At 39.1% G+C, this 26,880-nt stretch overlaps 2 protein-coding genes across 2 annotated transcripts in view; one reads left to right on the plus strand and one right to left on the minus strand.

The window, feature by feature from the left end:
- Nucleotides 1–26,880, plus strand: part of LOC311081665 (uncharacterized protein) — a gene marked incomplete at its 3' end in the record, with an annotated part of 465,213 nt that overhangs the window by 225,247 nt on the left and 213,086 nt on the right. The gene's annotated exons all lie outside the window — the stretch shown is intronic.
- On the minus strand, nucleotides 12,632–17,575 carry LOC311098269 (interferon a3-like). The gene is made up of 6 exons (XM_084138384.1): nucleotides 17,482–17,575; nucleotides 16,953–17,030; nucleotides 16,307–16,375; nucleotides 14,517–14,672; nucleotides 13,561–13,653; nucleotides 12,632–13,412 (listed from the first exon to the last, which is right to left on the minus strand). Exons 2-6 carry the CDS (start codon nucleotides 16,953–16,955, stop codon nucleotides 13,308–13,310), a joined length of 426 nt encoding a protein of 141 aa, XP_083994510.1. The 5' UTR covers nucleotides 16,956–17,030; nucleotides 17,482–17,575; the 3' UTR covers nucleotides 12,632–13,307.

The raw sequence follows: 26,880 nt of genomic DNA on the forward strand, positions 1-26,880 counted from the left end.
CATACAGGGGTAATAAAGTTCCTTGTTAGTTCCTTGTGTTGAAAATGAAAATGACAACAGCAGCAACACTTGGGATCGATTCCCATCAATTCCCCTCACAGATCTAAAACTTTGACTTGACATTCAGTAACAGTTCTCACTCCAAACATTGAAACAATCACACAAATTAACACAAAATCGCTCAGGTCTGAATCCTTCGAAGGACACACCATGTAGCCTTCATAGGATTTCCTAATTGCGCAACCAGGTGTTCTCGATCACCGCTCCTGGAGCCAAGCAACAGTGCGAGAGGACAGCTGCCATCCTGATAATTCATTTGATATAATTGAGTAAACAGCTATGGAGCCAGAATTGGCTATTATTGTTATGTTTTACATTTTACTGGAGGACATGGTGAGGATGTTTCAGCCCCAGCGCTGCCAGGTCATGTATTTTTGGCTTAGCCAATACAGATAAATTAAGCTGGTTTGCTGTGTCCAAATTTAGAGGCTGCGTCCTGAATTGGCGGATTACATCTTTTGTTTAAAATTTTTTTTTTTCAAAGGTTCAAATGTTCATTTATATCTTACCTTGATGCGATTTTGTAGGCTAGTGTATTCTTTTTATTACAAACACAAATGGACCATGGTGAACATACAGGTTTTCAACCCTGTTTGAATATAAGGTCCGATCTCATTTCTCTGTCTTACCCCTTCCCCTTCCCCTACCCCTTTGTCTGTGTCTTGCCCTTGCCCCTCGATACCGAGTGAAGGGGGGTAGGGGGAAGAACGTTTCTCTAAGAAATGAGACACCACTCGATTACCGTTTGCGTCATCTTCCCTTTCCTCTAGCTGGCTGCTACGTCAACAGAGGCGATGCGCGTTGACATAAACAAACGAAGATGCCGTCGTCTCGGGTTGTGATATCGATTGCCTGGTCTCTCTTTATCTTTGCACGCTTGTGTGCCATCAGTCAAAGACATTGTTTCATTGTATTTAACGCCGGCGCCGGCGACACCAAAACATTAGCAAACAGCAAATAGCGCATTGCTGCTAGCTAGCGGTTAACTAGCGATTCAAAACAAAAACATTACAATTAAAACCGCTTGAACATTTTATTAAAAGTATCAAAAAACACGAGTGTCATTAAACTGCTGAAAATACTTACATTTGTGCGACTCACTTTTGGGAAATTCCTACCCCTCTCTTTCAAGTATGGTCCTCCGCAAACTTCGTTTCAAGGGCTATGTAGCCCTACGCCTTGGCCCTAGCCCTTAATCAAAATGAGAATTGGGACACCACTTCCCCTCACATGAACGCGCAAAACCGAGGGGAAGGGGTAAGAGTAAGGGGTGAGACAGAGAAATGAGATGCAGCCTAAAACCCAGAAGAATATAAAAAAAGTCTAGTGCAAACGTTACTCCCGCTCGTCATCGGCAACTTTCAGTTGCTAGGCGACAAGAACAATCCTCCGTAGGCTAGACCGGTCCGAGCGCAGTTTGGCTCCCCAGTAGGACGTCACTTTCGCCTGTCAGATGTCCAGCACCACCAGACCAGACGGATCAATGATGGAAGACAGAAAGGATCCTGATGTGACTCTTTACTTGATGTAAAAAATAAACACATGATGATGTATAGCTAATTTTTATTTACCACGTTGTAATAAACGCTGTACAACTTTGATATGTGGGAATATAAACTTATTACAAAATCTGTGTGTTTTAGTCTAAATCAGGAAACCCCAGAGCAGCCGAGTACATCATCTGCTGAACCCAGGACCCCGACCGCTCGCCCTCTTCCACACAGCACCGCTTCCGCTCCTCCTGCAGCCCACAGATCCAGATCTCCTCCTGCAGCCCACAGATCCAGATCTCCTCCTGCAGCCCACAGATCCAGATCTCCTCCTGCAGCCCACAGATCCATTTCTCCTCCTGCAGCCCACAGATCCAGTTATCCTCCTGCAGCCCACAGATCCAGGTCTCCTCCTGCAGCCCAGAGATCCAGGTCTCCTCCTGCAGCCCACAGATTAATTTCTTTTCTTGCAGCCCACAGATCCAGGTCTCCTCCTGCAGCCCACAGTTTAATTTCTTTTCTTGCAGCCCACAGATCCATTTCTCCTCCTGCAGCCTGCAGATCCAGGTCTCCTCCTGCAGCCCACAGATCCAGGTCTCCTCCTGCAGCCCACAGATCCATTTCTCCTCCTGCAACCCACAGATCCAGGTCTCCTCCTGTAGCCCACAGATCCAGGTCTCCTGCAGCCCACAGACCCATTTCTCCTCCTGCAGCCCACAGATCCAGGTCTCCTGCAGCCCACAGATCCAGGTCTCCTCCTGCAGCCCACAGATCCTTTTCTCCTCCTGCAGCCCACAGATCCATTTCTCCTCCTGCAGCCCACAGTTTAATTTATTTTCTTGCAGCCCACAGATCCAATTCTCCTCCTGCAGCCCGCAGATCCATTTCTCCTCCTGCAGCCCACAGATCCAGGTCTCCTCCTGTAGCCCACAGATCCATTTCTCCTCCTGCAGCCCACAGACCCATTTCTCCTCCTGCAGCCCACAGATCCATTTCTCCTCCTGCAGCCCACAGATACAGGTCTCCTCCTTGACCAGGCTCCTCCAGCACTGCCACAGAGCCACCAAGAGGACTGTCTGTGACCCCTACCTTGAGGTTATGTCGTAGGGTAAGGAGGCCCTCTGTGTCACAGAGTCAGTTTGGCTCCTCAGTAGGACATGGCCAGTCACTTTCACCTGTCAGATGTCCAGCACCACCAAACCATTCGGAACAAGGATGGAAGACAGAAAAGGATCCTGATGTGGCCCCCATTCCACAAAGGTTTTACCCCAGACTGGAACCTGGCGTGTAATTGGACACATCTGTAGAGCAAAACCCCCTGCCTTTTCAAGCACTTGCCAACACAAACAAGCTGGCAGAGAGAAACATTGCTGCTGGGAAAAAGTACAAGTGGACCACCATCAACCCTGCAGAGATGTTCCAATTCATTGGATTAGTTTTTTACATGGGAGTTCTAAAACTGCCAGCAGTAAATGACTATTGGAAAATTGAGAATTGTGTATGTCTTGATCACATCAGAACACATACAACTGTCTCAAGAAGTGAATTTTCAATGCATCCACCTTGTAGCTGAGTCTATAGAATCCAGAAATATGACTCTCTTCACTCTGCTATGAAAATTGACCCTTCCAGAAGTCAAAATATCAACATAGTGCCAGGCGAACTTAAAACCCCTTAGACCTCGAAGGGTTAAGCGAATATCGTATATTATCTTTATGAGCGTTGTCTCTGAGCAGTGGTGCAGTCGGAAACCAGATTAAAAAATTGTCAAAGTATCTATTCGAGCTTAAGAATTTGTTCAGCTGATTGAAGACAACTTTTTCAATGATCTTGCCTATGAAAGGAAGATTTGAAATCGGCCTACACAGCAAAAACTCCAGTGTTAAATTAACACTCCTGGGAGTGTATATGAGTCCACACTCAAGAGTGTAAAGTGTTAAAATATGAGTGTTAAATTAACACTCAAGAGTGTTAAAGTTAATGAGCTAATTAAGTGATTAATTTAGTGATGCTTGAGCATTATTGAAGACACCTGATGTTAACAAGCAGAATCACTGAAGGAGACAATCTCAAATTGTAAGTTACCATTACGGTGATGGGTGTTTGCTTTAGTTGGGCTCTTGACCCTTATATATTTACTTTAAGTTTTGCTTGTCTGCTGTTATTGTTATTTATAACAGTCAGATGAACAAAGTAAAAATGTGATCTGATGGTGTTGGTTATGTTTAGACATAATCATGTTGTGCTCCGAAAAACGAGACTTATTGAGATAGTTTGGTTCAACTTGTCAATTACAGCAGCTCTGTGATTCTGCAGCATATGATTTTCAGTATTTTTCATATAATCTAAAAATATTTCATTGTTCTGATCAAAAGACTTTCAAATGAATTTATTTAGAAACATAGACATCAATAATCATCCTGTGAATCTCAACAATGGTGACAATAATAAAGCATGTTGCAGTGGCTGCCACCAATCACAACTCATTAATGGCTCCCATCATGCATTGCGGTATGAATAAATTATGATCTGAATTGTCTATGTAATTTACTTTTCCTAATTGAATATTCGGCTCGTCACCATTGTTGAGATGCATAGACTGAATCTTGACGTCTGTGTGTGCCTAAAAGAAAGATTTTTTTTTTTCAAAACAACTTTTAAGGAGTCCTTTGTATTATATCTAAAATTCTGGATATTTATGCAGAATCACAGTTATGCTGTAATCAACAACATAAATCTAAGTCAGAAATAAGAGTTCAGTAATCAAGTTCAAATGATGATTGTCATAATATAACCGACATCATCAGATCACTTTTTCTCTTTATTCATCTGGCAGTTATAACTCAGATACAACAGCCAAACAAAATTTAAAGTAAACATATAATGGTCTAGAGCCCAACTAAAGCAACCACTGATCACCATAACGGTAGCTTACAATTTGAGATTTCCTCCTTCAGTGATTCTGCTTGTTAACATCAGGTGTCTTCAATAATGATCAATCCTCACTAAATTAATCACTTAATTATCTCATTAACTTTAACAGTCTTGAGTGTTAATTTAACACTCATATTTTAACACTTTACACTCTGGAGTGTGGACTCATATACACTCCCAGGAGTGTTAATTTAACACTGGAGTTTTTGCTGTGTATAGTTGCTTAATATGGTCTTATCCAGATTGCTCTTTTTCAGGAGGGGCTTGACAACTGCAGTTTTCAGGGAGTTTGGAAAACTCCCAGAGAGAAGTGAGGCATTTACCACTTCTAGAAGATCTGGTTCTAAACTGTTTAACACACTTTTGAAAAAAGATGTGGGAAGTGTGTCAAGAGCGCAGGTTGATGTTTTAAGGTGCTGTACGGTTTCTTCCAAAATTTTGCCATCAATTTCTTTGAAGTCAGACATAGTATCTACTTTCTCAGGTGGTCTGATCTGTCTTACCCCAGTGCAACTCAAGGATGTGCTGATCACCTTTCTGATATTATTGATTTTCTCAGAGAAGAAAGAAGCAAACTCACTGCACTTGTTGTCTGAGAGCATTTCACTGGGAATCTGGCTTGGGGGGTTTGTCAGTCTCTCTACAGTAGCAAAAAGAGTGCGTGTGTTGTTTAAATTACTGTTTATAATATTTGAGAAGAAAGTCTGTCTAGCTTTGCCTAGTTCCATATTGAAAGCATGGATGCTGTCTTTGTAGATGTTATAATGGACTACAAGTTTTGTCTTCCGCCACATGTGCTCTGCTTTTCTGCATTGTCTTTTCATATTTTGCACTGCTGTTGAGTTTCTCCAAGGTGCTTTTTGTCAGCCACTCTTCTTCCTGACTTTGACAGGAGCAATATCATCAATTACACTTTTAACTTTTGAGTTAAAAGAATCAAGGAAAAAATCAACAGTCTGCGGATATGCTTGGTGTTAAGGATATAGCCTTCATAAATAGTACACTAGTGTTCTCATTTAAGCATCTCTTCTTTACAGACACAGATCTAGCTTCAGTGGCAGGAGAGATCAATATATCAAAGAAAATACAGAAATGATCAGATAGCGCTACATCCTTAATAACAATCGATGAAATGTTTAGACCCTTACTGATAAGTAAATCTAGAGTGTGTCCACGATTGTGTGTGGGTCCTTGTACATGCTGAGTCAGATCAAGTTTTTAAAACAGTTTTGATTTCTTTTGCCATATTGTTTTCTGCATTATCTATGTGAATGTTAAAATCTCCAGCAATGGCAAAACAGTCAAACTCTGAGGTAATTGTTGATAGCAGTTCTGTAAAGTCCTCAGTAAAGGCTGGAGAGTATTTTGGAGGCCTGTAAATAATGATAAGTAAAATGCGTGGAGCACCGTTTTAACCCAATGCCCAGATATTCAAAAGACAGGTAATTCCCAAATGATATTTGCTTACATTGATAAATATCTTTAAAAAGAGCAGCTAGACCCCCACCTCTCTTAACAGTTCTGCAGACACTCATAAAAGTAAAGTTAGGAGGGGCTGTTACTTAAAGGGCATCTTGCAGGTTAGAGTACCCAGTGAGTCAATGTATAGAAAAATAATGTAGGAACTAGATTTAAATATAAACATACTTATAAAACGCTATTTAGGCTTCTGGAGTCGTTTTTGTGAGGAAAATTTTACTTCTCATTTGAAAACCGCCGAACCGAAGTGACGTAACATGAGGGAGAGCGGTCAAAGTAAACAATAGGAAAGCAATGGATCGCAATGACAGCTCGGAAAGCTGGGGGAATTGTAGCCTAAATGTTTACTCGTATGATATATATAATTCATATAATTGATATGATGATGTCACAGGTCAGGGCGAGCGCCAGCGGGCCGCACACCCCTAAACTGGAGCACCACCCCGAGGAGCATGACCGTGGAACACATGAGGCAGACAGGAGTTTGAAATAAATAATGTCTCTTTATTTTGCTTAATTACAAAAACAGTCTTTTAAAAGTTGGCTCCGTGGTTCTTCATTACTGCACAGCAAAAAGTCCAGTGTTAAATTAACTCTCCTGGGAGTTTATATGGCTCCAGAGTCAGTGTTAAAATATGAGTGTTAAATTAACACTCAAGAGTGTTAAAGTTAATGAGCTCATTAAGTGATTAATTGAGTGATGATTGAGCATTATTGAAGACACCTGATGTTAGCAAGCAGAATCACTGAAGGAGAAAATCTCATTTTTTAAGATACCGTTATTGTGATCAGTGTTTGTTTTAGTTGGGCTCTTGACCCATAAAACATTAACTTTAGATTTTGTTTGGCTGTTGTATCTGAGTTATAACTCTCAGATGAACAAAGAGAAAAGGTAATCAGGTGGTGTTGGTTATGATTTGATAATCATAATTTGACCTGAATATCAACTCTCATTTAGAGAGTCAGATTTACCTTGTTGATTACAGCAGCCTGTGATTCTACAGCAAATGATTTTTATCATTATCAATATAATCCAAAATATTTCTTAAAAATTGTTCTGATAAAAATACTTAGAAAATGACTTTATTTAGACACACTGACATCAATAATCAGCCTGTGCATCTCAACAATGGTGACAGTAATAAAGCATGGTGCAGTGCATTCTGGGTGCCACCAATCAAAACTCATTCATGGCTCCCATCATGCATTGCGGTATGAATAAATTATGATCTAAATTGTCTTACTAATTTCCTTTTCCTAATTGAATATTCTGTTTGTCACCATTGTTGAGATTCATACACTGATTCTTGATGTCTGTGTGTGCCTAAAAGAAAGATTTTGTTTTATCAGAACAACTTTTAAGAAATCCTTTAGACTAGTTAAAAAAGATCTTATGCTGTAGAATCACAGTGATGATGTAATCAACAATATACATTTAAGTCAGAGATTAGACTCTACATGAGATCAGTGATTCAAGTGAAATTATGATTATGTCAAAACATAACCAACAAAACCTGATCAACTTTCTCTTTGTTCATCTGGCAGTTATAACTCAGATACAACAGCCAAAGATAATCTAATGTTTACAGTTTATGGGTCAAGAGCCCAACTAAAACAAACACTGATCTCCATAACGGTGTCTTAAAAAAATAGATTTTCTCCTTTGGTGATTCTGCTTGCTAACATCAGGTGTCTTCAATAATGCTCAATCATCACTCAATGAATCACTTAATGAGCTCATTAACTTTAACACTCTTGAGTGTTAATTTAACACTCATATTTTAACACTGACTCTGGAGCCATATAAACTCCCAGGAGAGTTAATTTAACACTGGACTTTTTGCTGTGTGGCGATAGAGGCATGTGTACTGTAACCCCATGTTTCCATGTGGCCTTAAACTGGAATTATCTAAATCCAAAGCTGTAAAACATGTGCAAACAATTATAGAGTGTTATGAAAGCCACAAATATATTTTACTCGTTTATTTAGACCATTATGATAGCATTTCCTCACTAAAGCTCTCATCTTTGATAAAGTCCATCATTGATTTGAACTATAATATTGAATTTGTCTGAACAATGGCTTTTTACATACAGAGAGAGCATTTCTAATAGAGTAGAATACTATTTGTCATTGTCAAGCACAATAAGATGAAGTTTTATTCAAAATGCCTTCATTCATTCAAGTTTGAAACTTTCAAATTAATTTTATAATACAGCATAAAAAACAAAACAAATGATTGGCTGTATAAAATGAGCAATTATAAAAAAATATCCGGCAGTATATCAATAATGCAAATATCTCAGATGTGCATTAAAACCTAAACAGAATGCACACACACACACACACACACACACACACACACACACACACACACAAACAGTACAGGTGAATGTATTAGTCCATGCACACTTTAAACTGTCAACAATGCTTTTCTTGTGCAAATTATTTTTTTCTTATTTGGCAGATGCTGTGACGACCAACTTCCCAGCAGCAACAGAGTTTTATATTTTATTATCTTAAGTTGTTGATGTTCCATAGGCCCTATATATATATTTTTTCAATATTTAAAAAAATGTTTTTTTTTTTTCATATATATTATTTTTAATATTTACTTTGGTCATTTTTATGTTTTGATCTTTTTGAAAGTTGTTAAAGGGTTAGTTCACCCAAAAATGAAAATTCTGTCAGTAATTACTCACCCTCATGTTGTTCCAACCCCGTAAGACCTTCGTTCATTTTCGGAACACAAATTAGGATTTTTTTGATTAAATCTGAGAGCTGATCACCCCTCCATAGGCTTCTGTGACTGAAACTTGCTGGCCCAGAAAAGTTATTAAAGAGATCGTTAATATAGGCCAAGTGACTACAGTGGCTCAATCTTAAATTTATCAAGCGATGAGAATACTTTTTGTGCGCAAAAACAAACAAAAATAACGACTTTATTCTACTATTCATTTCCTTCTCTCTGAGCCTCGAGTTAGTTTACGTAGTGTTTTTGCGCAGCACGTCTGTGTTACACGTCACCACGTATGCTCACTATTGGTCGACGCTTGTCATGTGTGTGATGCTTGATGACGTGCAACACAGACGTGCTACGCAAAAACACTACGAGGCCCAGAGAGAAGGAAATGAATAGTAGAATAAAGTCGTTATTTTTGTTTGTTTTTGCGCACAAAAAGTATTCTCGTCGCTTGATAAATTTAAGATTGAGCCACTGGAGTCACTTGGACTACACTGTTAGACCTTACCGGGTTTTTTTACAGTAAAATACTGGCAACACTGTTGCCAGTAATTTACTGTTATCTACAGTATGTTACTGTAAAAATGCACTAAAACTCGAGTTAACTAATTTCACTTGCAGAAACCGACTGTCTTAAATTGACCAACTGTAATTTAAAAGTATTAACTAAAATTTATAATGCATAAATAAAGTGAGCAAAGTATTACTGTGAACTTCTTTCATTTGAAACCACACAATTTTTTTGGTAAATAAAGAGATTTCCACTGGACCAGCAACTACACAGTCACTGCCTGTTAAATAAAGCAACATGCAACGTATCAACTAAAGCACAGGCTCTACTCTTCTGCACAATGGTGACCCAAAAAACAAGATTTTACAGTAAAATACTGGAAACAGTGTTGCCAGTATAAACCTGTTTTATAACTTACAGTTTATTACTGTTAAAATACATTTTGTGGGTGTGTCTTTTTATCTTACACTGTTAACCCTTTCAACCCCACAGGAAAATCCACACTACAAAGAGTAAAAAGTAACACTGACGCAGTGTTGCAGTGAGATAATTAAGTGAATATGTAAGTGATTGTTGAGCATTAGTGATGAACACCTGCTGTTAGAACAGAAAATAGAGAAACACAAGAACTACAACTGACTTCCAGCCATTACACATTATTACACTTATTATTAACCAGTATGACTTTATTTCTGTCATACATCTACAGAAGTTGTTGTTGAGATGTTTAATTGAAAATGTTTGGTTTGAAGTTACCATTATAGAGATCAGTGCTTGCTTTAGTTGGGATGCTGATGCTAAAACATTAGTGTTTCTTTTGCTGCTTGAGCTGTTTTTGTGCAAGTCACACTTGTGCACACACACAGTTTATGAATGATTGTGATTATGGAGATAAAATCATCATATAGCCTGTTCATTCACTAAGGAATTTATTCTCACTCATTCAGAGTTTAATCCTCAAACAAAAGTGTTACATTAGCACCACTGTGAAACTACAGCAATAAATTACAATGACTTATTTTTTTAACACATCATGCATAAACCAAAAAAAAACAGTGCTATGCTGTCTTTTAGAAACACAGAGATATCACAATTTAGCACATGAATCTCAACAATGGTGGCAATATTTTTTTATTATTCATGCAGCAGTGCATGCTGGGAGTTTTATATTATCCTGGAACCCAGCATGCATTGCGACATGAAACTTTTGATTGTCACCATTGTTGAGATTCATGTGCTGATTGTTGATGTCTGTGTGTGTCTGAGTCAGGCAGGAGTTAAACATGTTTTAATGCACTATATGATTACGATATTGTTCAGAAGACCTAATTACAGAAATGTTGATTTCATGTTGTAGATTCACAGATAAATATGCAAAATATGAAATACCCATAAATTCAAAGAATATATACAGGAAAGATCTGAAAATCAGACATGTCCAGGATGAATGTTAAACCATCACACAAACCAAAAACAACTAATAATCTTCCTCTTGACTTTTTCTTGCAATAACAAATGTGTTTTATAAACTCACTGTTACAGCAGTCAGAGAGAGATGAACGGTAAGAAGTCAAGGGACAAGAGACCAACTAAAGCAAACACTGATCTCCATTATGGTGACAACAAACTTTATTATTAACTCAATCTCTGTTAATTCACAACAAGAACTTTAGTACATGTATGAAAGAAATAATGTTAAACTGGTTTGTAAACTGGTTTCACACTCAGTGTGGCTGGAAGTCAGTTGTAGTTTCTGTTTCTCTTTTTTCTGTTCTTGTTTCTCTGTCCTTCAGTGATTCTGCTTATCAGGTGTTCATCAGTGTCTCAATTCACTCACTTCTTTTCAGTCAAGGGGACTATATTGGTGAACTAATGTAGGGAATAGTGAATGAGGGTATAGGGTGTGATTGGGAAAACAACCTCTGAGTGTCGACTTTGAGCACTGTTCATTTACAGTATATTTCTGTAGGCTAGTTTTATTTTCTACGGTATATTACTGTTTTAATGGAAAATGGTATGATATTGTCCGAATTTGGCCTTTTTTTACAGCAAGGGCTAACAGTGTATATTAACAATCTCTTTAATAACTTTTCTTGGCCAGCAAGTTTCAATCACTTATCGCCTATGGAGGAGTGATCAGCTCTCAGATTTAATCAAAAATATCTTAATTTGTGTTCCGAAGATGAACAAAGGTCTTACGGGGTTGGAACAACATGAGGGTGAGCAATTACTGACAGAATTTTCATTTTTGGGTGAACTAACCCTTTTTTTTTCTAAATAAAACCTTTATATTTAATTTGTTTGGATGGATTGTCATTTATGAGAACCTGTTATATTTAAGTGAAAAGAATCCTTTAGCCATCATTTTGTTGTCTATTATGTATATGTAGTCGTTTAATAGCCATCTAATTGATGACTAGTCTATTCTTGGGCTATGGTTAGACGTCTATTAGATTTTCACTGACAGCCCAAATTCAGCCTTGTTTTAGCCTAGACCCATATGCACTGTCTATTATACGTGTAAATGTAGTCGTTCAATAGCCGTCTAATTGATGACTAGTCTATTCTTGGGCTATGGTTAGACCTCTTATTCTTGGGCTATGGTTAGACTTCTTATTCTTGGGCTATGGTTAGACATCTATTAGATTTTCACTGACAGCCCACATTTAGCCTTGTTTTAGCCTAGACGTCTGGGCTGTGTTTTGAAGGCTATTAGACGTCTTTTAGATGCAAAATTGCTTGCTGGGTAGCCTATGCAGTCGCATAAAAATGGAACTAGGCTACTCGACAACAGTTCGAATTTATTCGAAAATGTAAACTCTGTAATCAGTTACTTATTGCATTCCAAAACCGGTATGACTTTATTTTAGATGTCTCTGCTGTTTTTGACGCTCATAAGCAAAACAACAACAACAACAACAACAATAACAACAAAAAACAAGAAGAAATATATTCTTTTGTGTTTCACAGAATGTTTGTTTGGCGCCCGGAATGACTTTTCCGTCCACCTACGAGAAGAGCCCTATTATGTTGCAAACACAATTTCTTCACCTCTCTCCTATGTCCATTATAGTGAAACGTTTGCATTATAGACAAGGCATTTGCATTATACAAATGTCTGGAAATTAGAATAAAAAAATGGGTTTGCATTTTGATGGCATATATGTAAATGATTACTAATTTGCTCGAATTTATAAGGTCTGTACCGATTTATGTGTATAGTTATTTTGAAGGACTTTATGGGAACAACAATATAGGCAAAACTTTTTAAATACCTCAAAGAACATTTTCAATCTCTGAAGAACCATACTAGAAAAGTATAGGACAAGTAAGGAGTTGTCAGCCGTCTATACTTATACTGGTGTGTGACAGTTCAATGGATTTAGTAAACCAAATAAAAGAAACTTTAGTTTCAATAACTTATTTTTTATTTGAAAGTACAAAAATGTTGTGAGCAAACAGATAAAATAAATAAATAACTTCAAAAGTACAAAAACATTTTGAGAGCAAACAGATCAAATAAATAAATATAAATAAATATAAATAACAGTACAAATGAAAACAGCAAATATCCTGGGATACAAAAATTGCACAATGTAAATTAAATTAAGTATAATAAATACCATAAACGATCACAAACACATAACAACTATCTGAAAGTAAATAAATACTGGATTGCATAGCTTGCTTGTTTCTTTTTTAACATTTGTTCACATTTAGCAAAACATCTGAGTATCGTTTAGGCACAGAGGCCTATTTGCACCAAAATAAAAATAAATAAAAAAAACTAAAATTTTCACAGGAATTTCATAGGTAAGAAAAATAATTAGCCTGCTTGATCCGATTACTTCAAGTTTTCATAGGAAAAACACAAGGTGTACTCTATATTAAAACACCAGCCATTAGGCAAAACGTACAACTCTAGGCTACATTCATTGCAATGAAATACAATCATGTAAATAAATAAATAGATTTGTTACATTAAATTTTTTCAGTTTTTGTTTGTAAGGCATTGTTAGCAGTAACTTTTCAACACTCCAACACCACTGTATCACAAGGCATTCTTCAGTCATTATATCTGATCATCTGTTAAACTTTTAGAAAGGACATGGCATTGCTTGCGATGATGTCCATCCTCTGAAGGTGATGTTTCACAGCTCTCCGGATCTTCTCCCATGCCTGGGCGCTATATTTCTGAAAACACAAGAGGAACAACTTTAGCTGAGTACAACAGACTACATTTTATATGGGAGAAAATCATTCCTTTTACTCTTTACAAAGTAACATTTACATTGAGCAAATATGATATGCCTCTTATAATATAATATGCGATCAAACTTACTTCTTTCTTTAGAATCTTCTCTAACTTCCTGAAGTGACTTTTTATCTTTCTCTCGTAGGACTCCTTATGTGATGGATGGGGGTCTCGAGCCACCTGACAAAAAAATCAACAAAACATAAACAATTAGCAAAAATAACATTAATGACAAAGTTAACATGATGAAAAATCTTCTACAGCGTCTATATACTTCTAATCATATGTTTTTGACCGTCTCTAAATCTCATTCAAACACTGAATAGTTAGGCTCTCATTCATTCAGCCTTTTCAGCCGAACGTCATCAACATTTGTAAGATTAATGCAATATGTTAAATGGTTGAGTGTAGTTCATTCTAAGTTTGTGGTCTATTACTATTATGATAATCGGTAACACTTTATTTTGATGGTCCCTAACTCTCATTATTCGACTCACTGCTTTACATCTGCTAACTCTTTATTGTGATGCTCCTCCAACAGACATTCAACTGACTATCAGTAACTTTGCAAGTATATGTCAACATACTACCAGTCTACTAATGCTCTACTAACACTCTAATGAGAGTTAGTAGAAATGTAGGTGCAACGCTACTTATAGTCAATGAGCCCGATCTCATGAAAGTGCGTATCTATAGCACGAATTATATTTCTCGTATCATTTATACGCCAAAATGAGTTTTTGCGTACATATGATACGCAGTTTTCACGTGCATATGATACGCACTTTATGGCGTGTAATATGCACGCCCTCCTCATCCCTAATCCTACCCAAGGGGTTTACAGTGAGTATCATATACGAAAACTCGTTTTGGCGTATAAATGACACGAGAAATATCATTTGTGCTATATACGCACTTTCATGAGATCGTGTTGAGTCAACACAATGTGTTAAAGCGGCCATCAAAATAAAGTGTTCTCTTCGATTAAATATGTAGGATAATATGCAATTCATAGAATGGTATTCTGAAAACACAAGACTTACACATTCTTTAAGTTCCAACGACTGCCTGTTCAGGTCAGCTAGGAAAAGTTCTAAAGTATTTTTGTTCCATTGCACTGCGTTCATGTTCTCCCTGGCATCCATGAGGTGGATGATATGTTCTAAGGTCAGGAAAAGAAACTTCAGCTGGTTCTCCACCTGTAACGAGACATAATGCCTGTGTGGGTAACTGGGTCCTTCAGATTATGAACACAGTATGCAAGATGTTCTCTGATAACTTAAGTGTTATTTAGGGAATGAAATGTTTGCACTCTGTTCAAGTTAGGGCTGGGCGATTTAAATCGCGATATTGTTATGCGCATCTCGTCAGTAAAGCCGGTTCCTTGATTAGTAGTAAATCACCATCACCTGCTTTCAGATGGAGCGGCATTTACTACAAAGAGCCGTAGTTAACTGACAAGCTGAGCCAAATCACATCAATATCGCGGACGTATCGCCAGCGATATTTAATGCGATATGGCTCAGCTTGTCAGTTAACTACGGCTCTTTGTACACAGCAAACACTCCTGTGTTAAATGAACGGGAGTGTATGAGTCCACACTCAAGAGTGTTTAAGTTAATGAGATAACTAAGCGATTAATTTAGTGATGATTGAGCATTATTGAAGACACCTGATGTTAACAAGCAGAATCACTGAAGGAGAAAATCTCAAATTGTAAGTTACCGTTATGACGATCAATGGTTGCTTTAGTTGGACTCTTGACCCATATATTATTAACTTTAGATTTTGTTTGTCTGAGATATCTGAATTATAATCGCCAGTTGAACAAAGAAAAAAGTGATCTGATGGTGTTGGTTATATTATGACAATCATCATTTGAACTTGATCACTGAACTCATTAAGATCCTTCTTTCTGACTTCGGTTTATGTTGTTGGTTACAGCATAACTGTGAATCTGCATAAATGCCCAGAATTTTTTATATAATATAAAGGATTTCTTACAAGTTGTTTAAAAAAGAAAATCATTCTTTTAGGCACACACAGATGTCAAGATTCAGCCTATGCATCTCAACAATGGTGACGAGCATAATATTCAATTAGGAAAAGTAAATTACATAGACAATTCAGATCATAATTTATTCATACCGCAATGCATGATGGGAGCCATTAATGAGTTGTGATTGGTGGCAGCCACTGCAATATGTTTTATTATTGTCACCATTGTTGAGATTAACAGGCTGATTATTGATGTCTGTGTTTTAAATGAATTTGTCCGAATATCTTTTGATCAGAACAATGTTTATTAAATATTTTGAATTAAAGTACTGATAATCGTAGGCTGAAGAATCACAAAACTGCAGCTAACAAGTTAAATCAAACTGTCTCAATAAGTTTCATTTTGCAGATCACAGTATGATTATGTCAAAACATAACCAACACTATAAGACAACATTTTACTTTGTTCATTTAACTGTTATAAATCAATAACAGCAGACAAACAACTGTAAATATTAAAGTAAACATATAATGGTCTAGAGCCCAACTAAAGCAAACACCCATCACCTTAATGGTAACTTACAATTTGTGATTTTCTCCTTCAGTGATTCTGCTTGTTAACATCAGGTGTCTTCAATAATGCTCAAGCATCACTAAATTAATCACTTAATTATCTCATCAGCCCTAAATGCCGCGCCATCTGAAAGCAGGTGATGGTGATTTACTAATAATCAAGGAACCGGCTTTACCGACGAGATGCGCATAACAATATCGCGATTTAAATCGCCCAGCCCTAGTTCAAGTGCTGTTAAATAAGGAGAAAAGTTCTGCAAACCTTAGCGTTGTCTATCCAGTTGTACAGTTGCCCTGGAAATGGCTCCCTAAAATCATAATAGTTTCTACCCTATAAGAAAGATTACAATTAGTATTTTTTGATATGTAACATGCTGAATATTTGACATTGATGTTACAGACATCAATTTACAAAAACGAAAACTTGAGTTGCTGCCTTAAATTTTTTATAAAATAAAAGTGGTGCCAACCCGCAGTGGTTAGTGCATTGCACTTTGGCAACCACATTGAATTACGAATGAAGATTAGAGCAGGTAGAAATAGAAACTTATCAAATATAGTGTAAACAACAGAAATTGTTGTGACAAAAATTAAGGATAGAAGCAAAGATGTAACATAATGATGAAACACTTTTACAGTGGAGTGTAAAAGGCGAATCAGTGACAGCATCCCACAATAGGAAAACATTGCATAGTATTCCAAATGGTTGTAAATGATTCTGTAAGGTGTTGAGTTAACAATTGGATACTTCTAAGAAAAAAAGTAACAAATCTGTTGCACAAATCATTGAAAGGAAAGGAAAGCTGCAGAGCTGTGCGCAACAGTCTAATGTAGAACTAGCGGCATTGTCACTGTTCTATTCAAAAATTCACAAATAAAGCATAAAGATTTAAAGTGTAGGTACTTACCATTTCCCTAAGGAGAGTCAGAGAATCGCTGCTTATCCTCCTGTATTGGCCGAGCCATTTGCAAGCTGAGCATTTACTCTGCAGAGTAAAAAATATCACAAAAATATAGGTCCACATTTGATTCTTCATCTTTGTATACAAGCAGTAGTTTTCTACACTGTCGCTCGAGAAATTGTTGCAGGGACATGGTGCAGTGTCTTGGATTTATTCGGAAGTATGGAAAGCAAAATCGAAGTAGGCTATGTATGTATGGGCTTTCCCACTTTCACTTTCGTACTGGCTATCACGCTAAATAACTTATCTGGTCTACTTTAATTCATCAAAAATACTTTTAAAAGTAAATAATTTTGCCATTAGAAATGACAAAGGTAAAAATTACATGTAAGTTAGCATAGTTATAGTTTACTCTTTAACAGTCTTTAGCTTAAACATCAACGCAAAAAGCACACAAACTTCCGTGCAATCTATTAAGAAATGCTATTAGCAAGTTCGTATAAATTAAAGCAATCCCACGGGTCAAAATAATTACCAGATTCCAAGGTATTTTCGATCGAAACGTTCCAAACTGGGAGATGGTCTGCGGGCTTGTACAGGAAAACCCTTTCTGTTTGAGAGACGTGATGTAACGCATTGTTTACGCAACGTCAGCGTGCTGACGTAACCTCAAGCTCTCACTGGATTTCACTGCACTTTCTCATGGTGCAATGAAATGTAATTTCACATCTTTTGACTTTGATGTTTCAACATTTTTAAAGGCATTTGTGTTGTTGTTAAAACATTTTATTTATTTATTTTTTAGAATAAAAAAAATCTACAGCGAGTGCGGGCCCAAGCCGATATACAACACACTTAAAAAAAAAAAAAAAAAAATAATAATAATAAAATAAATAAATAAATAAATAAATAAATAAATAAATAAATATATATATATATATATAAATATATATATATATATATATATATATATATATATATATACATATTGTCACGGAGCGCGCGCCTGTCACTGAGCGCACGCCTTCACCTCTCTCCGGTCTCGTTCGCTCCTTGTCACCTGAATTCTAGAACTGCAATTCCCATCCTTCCCCCCTGCTATCATTATCATTAGTTCCCAGCCCTGTTTGGGTTTGCCACTCAGCATCATCACATCCACCTGTTAATCATTATCCACCCTATATCTGGACTGCCTTGTTCTTTGTTCCTTTGTGAAGTGTTGTTTTGCCACGCTGCATGTTGCTACGTGTTTCCTTGGTGTTTTATGCTTAGTGCTACCTTGTTTCGTTACCTGCTTCAATAAAGTTCTGCAGATGGATCCGACTGCCTCCACTTCGTCATTACAGAACACTTCACCACCACAGGATCCAGCAGACCTCCAGAGTCTTGCTTCTGAGGTGAATTCCCAGGCATCTGTGTTAATCGCACACCAACAACAGCTGGCCAAGTTAACGAATCTCACCGAAGAACTGGTGAGGTCCGTTCATACCCTCACTCTGCAGAGCGCTGCCGCTAATTCAGCTCAAGCTCCCGCTGCACCTGTGCACGTCACATCAAGCGTGAGTACGGCTTCAAGCAATCCCAAATTATCTCTACCTGAGAAGTTTAATGGCTCACCAGCTGCTTGTAGAGGATTTCTTTTGCAGTGTGAATTATTCGTCAGCCAGCAACCCCAGCTTTATCCCAATGACGCGTCCCGCGTTTCATTCATCTGCTCACTGCTCACCGGGAGGGCGTTGGAGTGGGCGACTGCTCTCTGGTCTGGTGGTCATCATACCTTTCCCTCATTTAACGTGTTTATGTCTCAATTCAGAGAGGTATTTGAACATCCCGCGGGCGGTAAGGAACCAGGGGAACAGCTCCTCACATTAAGTCAAGGGAATTCCACCGCGGCTGATTACACGCTTTCCTTCCGCACCCTGGCAGCACAGACGGGGTGGACAGAGGCACCTCTTAAACTGCTGTATCGAAGGGGGCTGCAAACGCATCTGCAAGGGGAATTGGCCTGTCGCGACGATGGGATGTCTCTCGGAGAACTTATGGAGCTTGCCATTCGTCTCGACAACCTCATCCGCTCCCGACGCACGCCTCTCACATCCAGTCTTTTCGCTCATCCTTCTTCCGGCACGGAGTACGAGCCTATGCAGGTCGGCTTCACACATCTCACCACGGAGGAACGTGAGAGAAGGATGCGGAATAAATTATGCCTGTACTGTGGCCAAGCCGGTCATCAGAGAGCTTCATGTCCCGTGAGATCCAGATCCACTGATACTTCTGCGGTGAGTCCTTTGATTAATTCTCCCCGTTCTCTCACCATCGAAGTTTCATTGTATTTTAATGAAAATAGTTGTGAGACAAGAGCTTTAATTGACTCTGGTGCCGCTGGTAATTTTGTCGATTTGGAGTTTGCCTTGTCTAAAAATATCTTTCTCATTCCTTGTGAGTCTCACGTGGCAGTGGCTGCTCTGGATGGACGCCCCCTGGGGACAGGGGAGGTACAATACATCACACAGCCTCTGACGCTCAATTTCGGGTCTCGTCACACGGAGAGAATTCAGTTGTACACGATTAACTCGCCCCTTCATCCTGTGATTTTGGGATTGCCATGGCTGGAGAGACATAACCCTCTCATTTCCTGGGTCGACAGGAGAATCACTCAATGGTCCCCTTTCTGTCACACCCACTGCTTGCCTGCTCTCCATGGTCCTGAATCTAGCCACAGTTCCTCCGAGAAAGTGAATCTGCAAGGAATTCCCGCTGCATATCATGATCTTGCCCAGGCTTTCAGCGAGAGAGAGGCTTCACTCTTACCCCCGCACCGGTCCAGTGACTGCGCTATTGAACTTCTACCTGGAGCCGTTCCCCCGCACGGCCGTGTGTATCCACTTTCGCAACCTGAGACTGAGGCCATGAGATCGTATATCGAGGAACAGCTTGCTAAGGGATTTATCACCTCTTCCACATCTCCGGCATCCGCAGGGTTTTTCTTCGTCAAGAAGGACGGGAGTCTTCGGCCCTGCATCGATTTCCGTGGTCTCAATGAGGTAACTGTGAAATATCGATATCCTCTGCCTTTAGTCCCTGCAGCCCTGGAGATGCTTCGCTCAGCCCGGTACTTCACCAAATTGGATTTGAGGAACGCCTACAACCTCATTCGCATACGGAGGGGCGACGAGTGGAAGACGGCCTTTTCTACGACCACAGGCCACTATGAGTACCGGGTAATGCCCTTCGGGCTGTCCAATAGTCCCTCTGTGTTCCAGTCTTTCGTTAATGAGGTCTTCCGGGACATGCTGAATCAGAGGGTTATTGTTTATATTGATGATATCTTGATTTTTTTCAGAGACCCTCGAAGCTCATGTACGGGACGTGCGTGCAGTTCTTAAACGTTTGATTGAGAATCAGCTATACGCCAAAACTCAGAAGTGCGAGTTTCATCAGACTCGGATCACCTTCCTGGGATATGTCATCGGCGCCGAGGGGGTTCTCATGGATGACAGCAAGGTCAAAGCCGTGGTGGACTGGCCTCAACCTTCTTCTGTGAAGGAATTACAGCGATTTCTGGGGTTCGCCAACTTTTATCGTAGGTTTATTCGTAACTTCAGTCTCATTGTGGCTCCTCTCACATCTCTTCTCCAGGGCGGGAGGCGCTTCCGGTGGTCTTCTGAGTGCACTGCAGCGTTTAATCAGCTGAAGGAGAGATTCACTGCCGCACCCATCCTCCATCATCCAGACCCGGAGAGGGAGTTCGTCGTGGAGGTTGACGCCTCGAACACTGGAGTGGGTGCGATCCTGTCCCAACGTCACGGTAATCCCGCGAGAATGTTTCCCTGTGCCTTTTACTCCCGCAAGTTAAGCCCGGCGGAGCGCAACTATGATGTGGGTGACCGGGAGCTTCTAGCCATGAAGGCTGCCCTGGAGGAATGGAGGCACTGGTTGGAGGGGGCACGTCAACCTTTCACCATCCTCACAGACCACCGAAACCTTGAGTACATCAGGTCCGCCAAGCGTTTGAATGCTCGTCAGGCTCGCTGGTCACTATTTTTCTCTCGCTTCAATTTCAGGATCACGTACAGACCTGGGTCCAAGAACGGGAAGGCTGATGCTCTGTCTCGTCAGTTCGAGGATTTCAACGAAATCACCAAGCCAGAACCCATCCTGCCTCCCACTCTTATCGTGGCACCTGTGCAGTGGGATATCATCTCGGAGGTCACTGAGGCTCAACAAGCTCTTCCTGTACCACCCGAGTGTCCGGTGGACCGCCTTTTCGTGCCTCTCGAGCTCCGTGAGCGGGTGCTTCAATGGGTTCACTGCACACCCAGCGCGGGACATCCAGGTATCTCTGCTACTGTACATTTAGTCTCCAACCGCTTCTGGTGGTCCACACTCCGGGCTGATGTTATCAAATTTATCCATCAATGTTCCACCTGTAACACAGTCAAATCTTCCCACCTTAAACCTGCCGGTCTCTTACAGCCACTTCCAGTTCCTCAACGCCCGTGGTCCCACATCTCTGTGGATTTCGTAACAGATTTACCTCCGTCTCAGGGATTTACCACAGTGCTGTCAGTCGTGGATCGCTTCTCCAAGTCCTGTCGTTTCATCCCCCTTAAGGGTCTACCTACTGCCATGCAGACTGCTGAGGAACTTCTCAATCATGTATTTCGTCTTTTTGGCATCCCCGAGGACATTGTCTCCGACCGTGGTCCTCAGTTCACTTCCCGTGTTTGGAATGGACTCTGCTCCAAACTCAACATCAACGTCAGCCTCACCTCCGGATACCATCCGCAGTCTAACGGTCAGGTTGAACGGTTGAACCAGGTTCCGTGCAGGCTCCCCCAATTGAGGTGGGAGGCGAGGAGGCGTACCGGGTACGAGATATCCTGGACTCCAGACGTCGCGGCGGGGTACTGCAATACTTGATTGACTGGGAGGGCTATGGCCCTGAGGAACGTTCTTGGGTCAGATCTCAGGACGTCCTGGACCCTGCTCTTCTTACCACCTACCATCTTACTCACCCAGATCGTCCTGCTCCAAGACCCCGTGGAAGACCCCGTCGTCGTTCAGGTCCTCGCTTCCGGAGCCGCTCGCAGGGTGGGGGCTCTGTCACGGAGCGCGCGCCTGTCACTGAGCGCACGCCTTCACCTCTCTCCGGTCTCGTTCGCTCCTTGTCACCTGAATTCTAGAACTGCAATTCCCATCCTTCCCCCCTGCTATCATTATCATTAGTTCCCAGCCCTGTTTGGGTTTGCCACTCAGCATCATCACATCCACCTGTTAATCATTATCCACCCTATATCTGGACTGCCTTGTTCTTTGTTCCTTTGTGAAGTGTTGTTTTGCCACGCTGCATGTTGCTACGTGTTTCCTTGGTGTTTTATGCTTAGTGCTACCTTGTTTCGTTACCTGCTTCAATAAAGTTCTGCAGATGGATCCGACTGCCTCCACTTCGTCATTACACATATATTCTCCCCCCCCCCCCCATATATATATATATATATATATATATATATATATATATATATATATATATAATTCAATTTGTTGGATGCTAAGCTATTGTTTATTATAGGCTTTGTACTTCACTCATGTTCCAATATTGAAGGGAAAAATGATCCTCTTAACATGCGCAAAAAATGTGCTTGGAAACATCACAGTGGAGCAGTGATCACTGTGAATAGTATGAATTGTAATTTGTACTACTGACTATTTAAACAGCAGTGTAATTTGTATATGTTAGGTTGACTATTTTATTATCATACTTTATTAAGGCTACAATGAACAGGCTGCGATGTCAAGATTGCAATGCTGAAATGCACAATATGTTGTTGTGTGTGTGTGTGTGTGTGTGTGTGTGTGTGTGTGAGAGAGAGAGAGAGAGAGAGGCGCGGGCGCGATCAAACAGTGGAAACATAAAAACATAGGCTACTCCGTCATTTTGTTCATACAGGACATCATTTAAACTGCAATGTGTTTACTTATATTTATGTACACTTGCAATAAAACACAACATTGTGCTTTTGTAAAAAAAAAAAACATTCAAGCAATCCCACCCCTGAAATGGCGCTATTTTTAAAATGAAACTAAAATGCTCACGGCTATATATCAATAACGCGTCCACAGCGAGGAACGAACAGAGTGAATGTTTTTTAGTTCATTCCTACTGGACATCCGTATTTCACTTTAACTTTTAAGTTAACGATTTAAAAGCCCCCACCGTGGTGTCACACATCGATTAACTGGTGGGAAAAAATTCTGTCACATCGCTAATATATTTATATATAAATACAATATACAATGGGCCTACCTGATTTGAGAGCAGTATAGCCCTATGTATGACTTTTTTTTTTTTTTTTTACTAAATAACACATTCCGGCTGTTTTTAAACTTGTACATAATTCTTGAATTGAAAAAACTGAATAAACCCAAAACTGGGTTTAGTTCTGATATTTTTATAATTTTATATAAAAATAAATAGTGTATAATTAAATTTTAAGAAGATATGAGGAGTTTTCTGATTCCTTTTTTGACATTACTTTAATCCCTCGCCATAGCAAAACCGTTTGAGATATTCAATATCCGTTCACAATTTAGCATCTTTAATATATTTTCATCATGTTGAAAAAGTGTGTGAATAAAATAAACCACTTAAGAGGAGTGGGTAAAAATGCAGAGGCTAAATTTGCAAAAAAATCCACATTCAAACCAAAATATCTGACTTCCTGTTGGTCGGAGCTAATGACTGTAAATTAGAAAGTTGTCCGGCTCAATGATTCCAATATACGTACTGATTCTGGTATTTGTGGGTTAAACTAACCCCCCCCCCCCCCACACACACACACTTTTGTCAAAAACATTTTGGAAGTGACACACTTCTTGCTACCAGCTGGTGGTCCTATAACTTTGACTCACAATAGTTGCATCCATGTGATCGGCCTCTTAACGAACACACTGCTGAAGTTTCATCAAGATCAGTTAATGTATGCTGAAGTTATACCACACTTCCTGTGTCCCATTATTCGCCATAAATTTGTTTCCTCGCCACGGCCAAACCGTTCAAGATATCAAAAATCCGTTCGCAAGAATTCATCAGTTTCATCGAGAAGGGTATGGCTGCAGTTGCACTCTCAGACCTGCACGCTCAGACACCAGCGCTTCCTCTGCAAGTGACGTCACTCTCAATCGATGTATAGTGTGGTTTGTGTCGGAATGAGAACAGCTCCCAATGTTGTTCAAAAATCGTTTCTGTAAGTATATACATATAAATAAATATATATCGTCGCTGTCGGGCGGAAACCTTGCATGTCCAAATTTGGTTAATTTCATATTTTTTCACAAATCGATGCTATTGGTCAGTCCCCACGTGGTTCTGTTATTTTTTACAAATTATTCAATTATCTAAAGTGTTGAAAATAGCTAGAGAGCAAATCTCTTAACTCCATTGGACACTTCAACTGTCTGAGAATCCTCGTAACTCCACCTCTTCTTCAATCCGCAGCGGGAGCATCGCGGCATTTTGTCTCCTCAGGATTGAAAGTCTCAACGATTAAGAAATCCTCGTCGAGCAACACGTAAAGCAAGCCTTAAATATGATTTTATCTGTGTTAAACTATGATATCAGTTACTTATGTATTTTAAATGTCTACTTATTACTAGGCTTATTATACGTGTGAATTGAAGTTGTAAAATGTATCTAATATAATACTTGAATTGAATTAAATGTTTTGGATACCAGCATTTAATAATTGATTTTATTATTATTTTACTGACTCGAAGTTGGCACAGTGCATATAAAATACCCCAAGTAGCAAGGTTTTATTTATGGGAGAAAAAAGGGCTGTCTAAGTTACTGGCGCCAAGTAAGCCTATCTTTGGATAACTAATAATGAGTGAAAATAGTTAGGTTAGATACATTTGAGTAGGCATGTTTTGTTAAAAATCGATAGCTGTAATGCTTCGGTGCAGAAGGAAGCCCGAGAGCCACGAAGGTAAGATTGCTTGCAGATTAGGCTAATTTCCGCCTATTAGACAGTACACTGTTAGACCTTACCGTTTTTTTTTACAGTAAAATACTGGCAACACTGTTGCCAGTAAAATACTGTTAATTGTACAGTTCTTTACTGTAATCTAGTTTGTTTCTGTAAAAAATGCACTAAATTATAGTTAACTAATTACACTTGCAGAAACCGACTGCCTTAAATTGACCAACTGTCATTTAAATGTATTAACTAAAATGTATAATGCATTAATAATGTGAGTAAAGTATTACTGTGAACTTCTTTCATTTGAGACCACTAAAAAACTATTGAACATAAAGAGATTTCCACTGGATCAGCAACTACACAGTCACCGCCTGTTAAATAAAGCAACATGCAGCAAATCATCAATGTTTGTAGATCTTCTCCTGGACTGAAGCACAGGCTCTACTCTTCAGCACAATGGTGACCCAAAAAACAAGATTTTACAGTAAACTACTGGCAACAGTGTTGCCAGTATAAACCTGTTTTATAACTTACAGTTTATTACTGTTAAAATATATTTTGTGGGTGTGTCTTTTTTATCTTACACAGTTAACCCTTTCAACCCCTCAGGGAAATCCACACTACGAGTAAAAAGTAGCGATGCAGTGAGATAATTAAGGGAATATGTAAGTGATTGTAAGCAGAATCACTGAAGAAAAGAGAAACACAAGAACAGAAAATAGAGAAACACAATAACTACGACTGACTTCCAGCCATTACACATTATTACACTTATTATTAACCAGTATGACTTTGTTTCTGTCATACATCTACAGAAGATGTTATTGAGATGTTTAATTGAAAATGTTTGATTTGAAGTTACCGTTATAGAGATCAGTGCTTGCTTTAGTTGGGATGCTGATGCTAAAACATTAGTGTTTCTTTTGCTGCTTGAGCTGTGTTTTTGCAAGTCACACTTGTGCACACAGTTTATGAATGATTGCGGATGACAAAATCATCATATTGCCTGTTCATTCACTAAGGATTTCATTCTCACTTCTTCAGAGTTTAATCCTCAATCAAAAGTGTTACATTACCACCACTGTGAAAACGCAGCAATAAGATACAATGACTTTTTTTTTTAACACATGATGCATAACCAGAGAAACAGAGCTACACTGTGTTTTAGAAACACCGAGATATCACAATTTAGCACATTAATCTCAACAATGGTGGCAATATTTCTTTATTATTATTATTATTATTCATGCAGCAGTGCATGCTGGGAGTTTTATATTATCCTGAAACCCAGCATGCATTGCGACATGAAACTTTTCACCATTGTTGAGATTCATACGCTGATTGTTGATATCTGTGTGTGTCTGAGTCAAGCAAGAGTAAAATAAAATTGATTACAATATTCTTTAGAAGACCTGATTACAGAAATATTGATTTAATTTAGTAGATTCACAGATATATGCTAAATATGAGATAACTATAATTTCAATGACTATATACAGGAAAAAACTGAAAATCAGGCATGTCCAGTATGATTGTGACATCATCACAAAAAAATAAAAACACCTGATCATCTTCCTCTTGACTTTTTCTTGCCATAACAAATGTGTTTTATAAACTCACTGTTACAGCAGTCAGAGGGAGAGAAGGAAGTTAAGAAGTCCAGGGACAAGAGACCAACTAAAGCAAATACTGATCTCCATCATGGTGACAACAAATTATATTAATAACTAAATCTCTGTTAATTCTCAACAAGAACTTTTGTACATGTATGAAAGAAATAATCGTAAACTGGTTTGTAAACTGGTTTCACACTCAGTGTCGCTGGAAGTCAGTTGTAGTTTTTGTGTTTCTCTTTTTTCTGTTCTTGTTTGTCTCTCTCCTTCAGTGATTCTGCTTATCAGGTGTTCATCAGTCTCTCAGTTCACTCACTTCTTTTCATTCACTCTGTCAAG

Source organism: Abramis brama (genome assembly GCF_963993115.1).
Source record: "Abramis brama genome assembly, chromosome: 1".
NCBI lineage: Eukaryota > Metazoa > Chordata > Actinopteri > Cypriniformes > Leuciscidae > Abramis > Abramis brama.

Coding starts and splice junctions, on each gene's coding strand:
- LOC311098269 (XM_084138384.1), bottom strand. Junction 13,654..14,516: donor CGTTGGAACTTAAAGAATGT/GTAAGTCTTGTG, acceptor TTTTTTTGTCAG/GTGGCTCGAGACCCCCATCC. Junction 13,413..13,560: donor AGAAGATTCTAAAGAAAGAA/GTAAGTTTGATC, acceptor TTGTGTTTTCAG/AAATATAGCGCCCAGGCATG.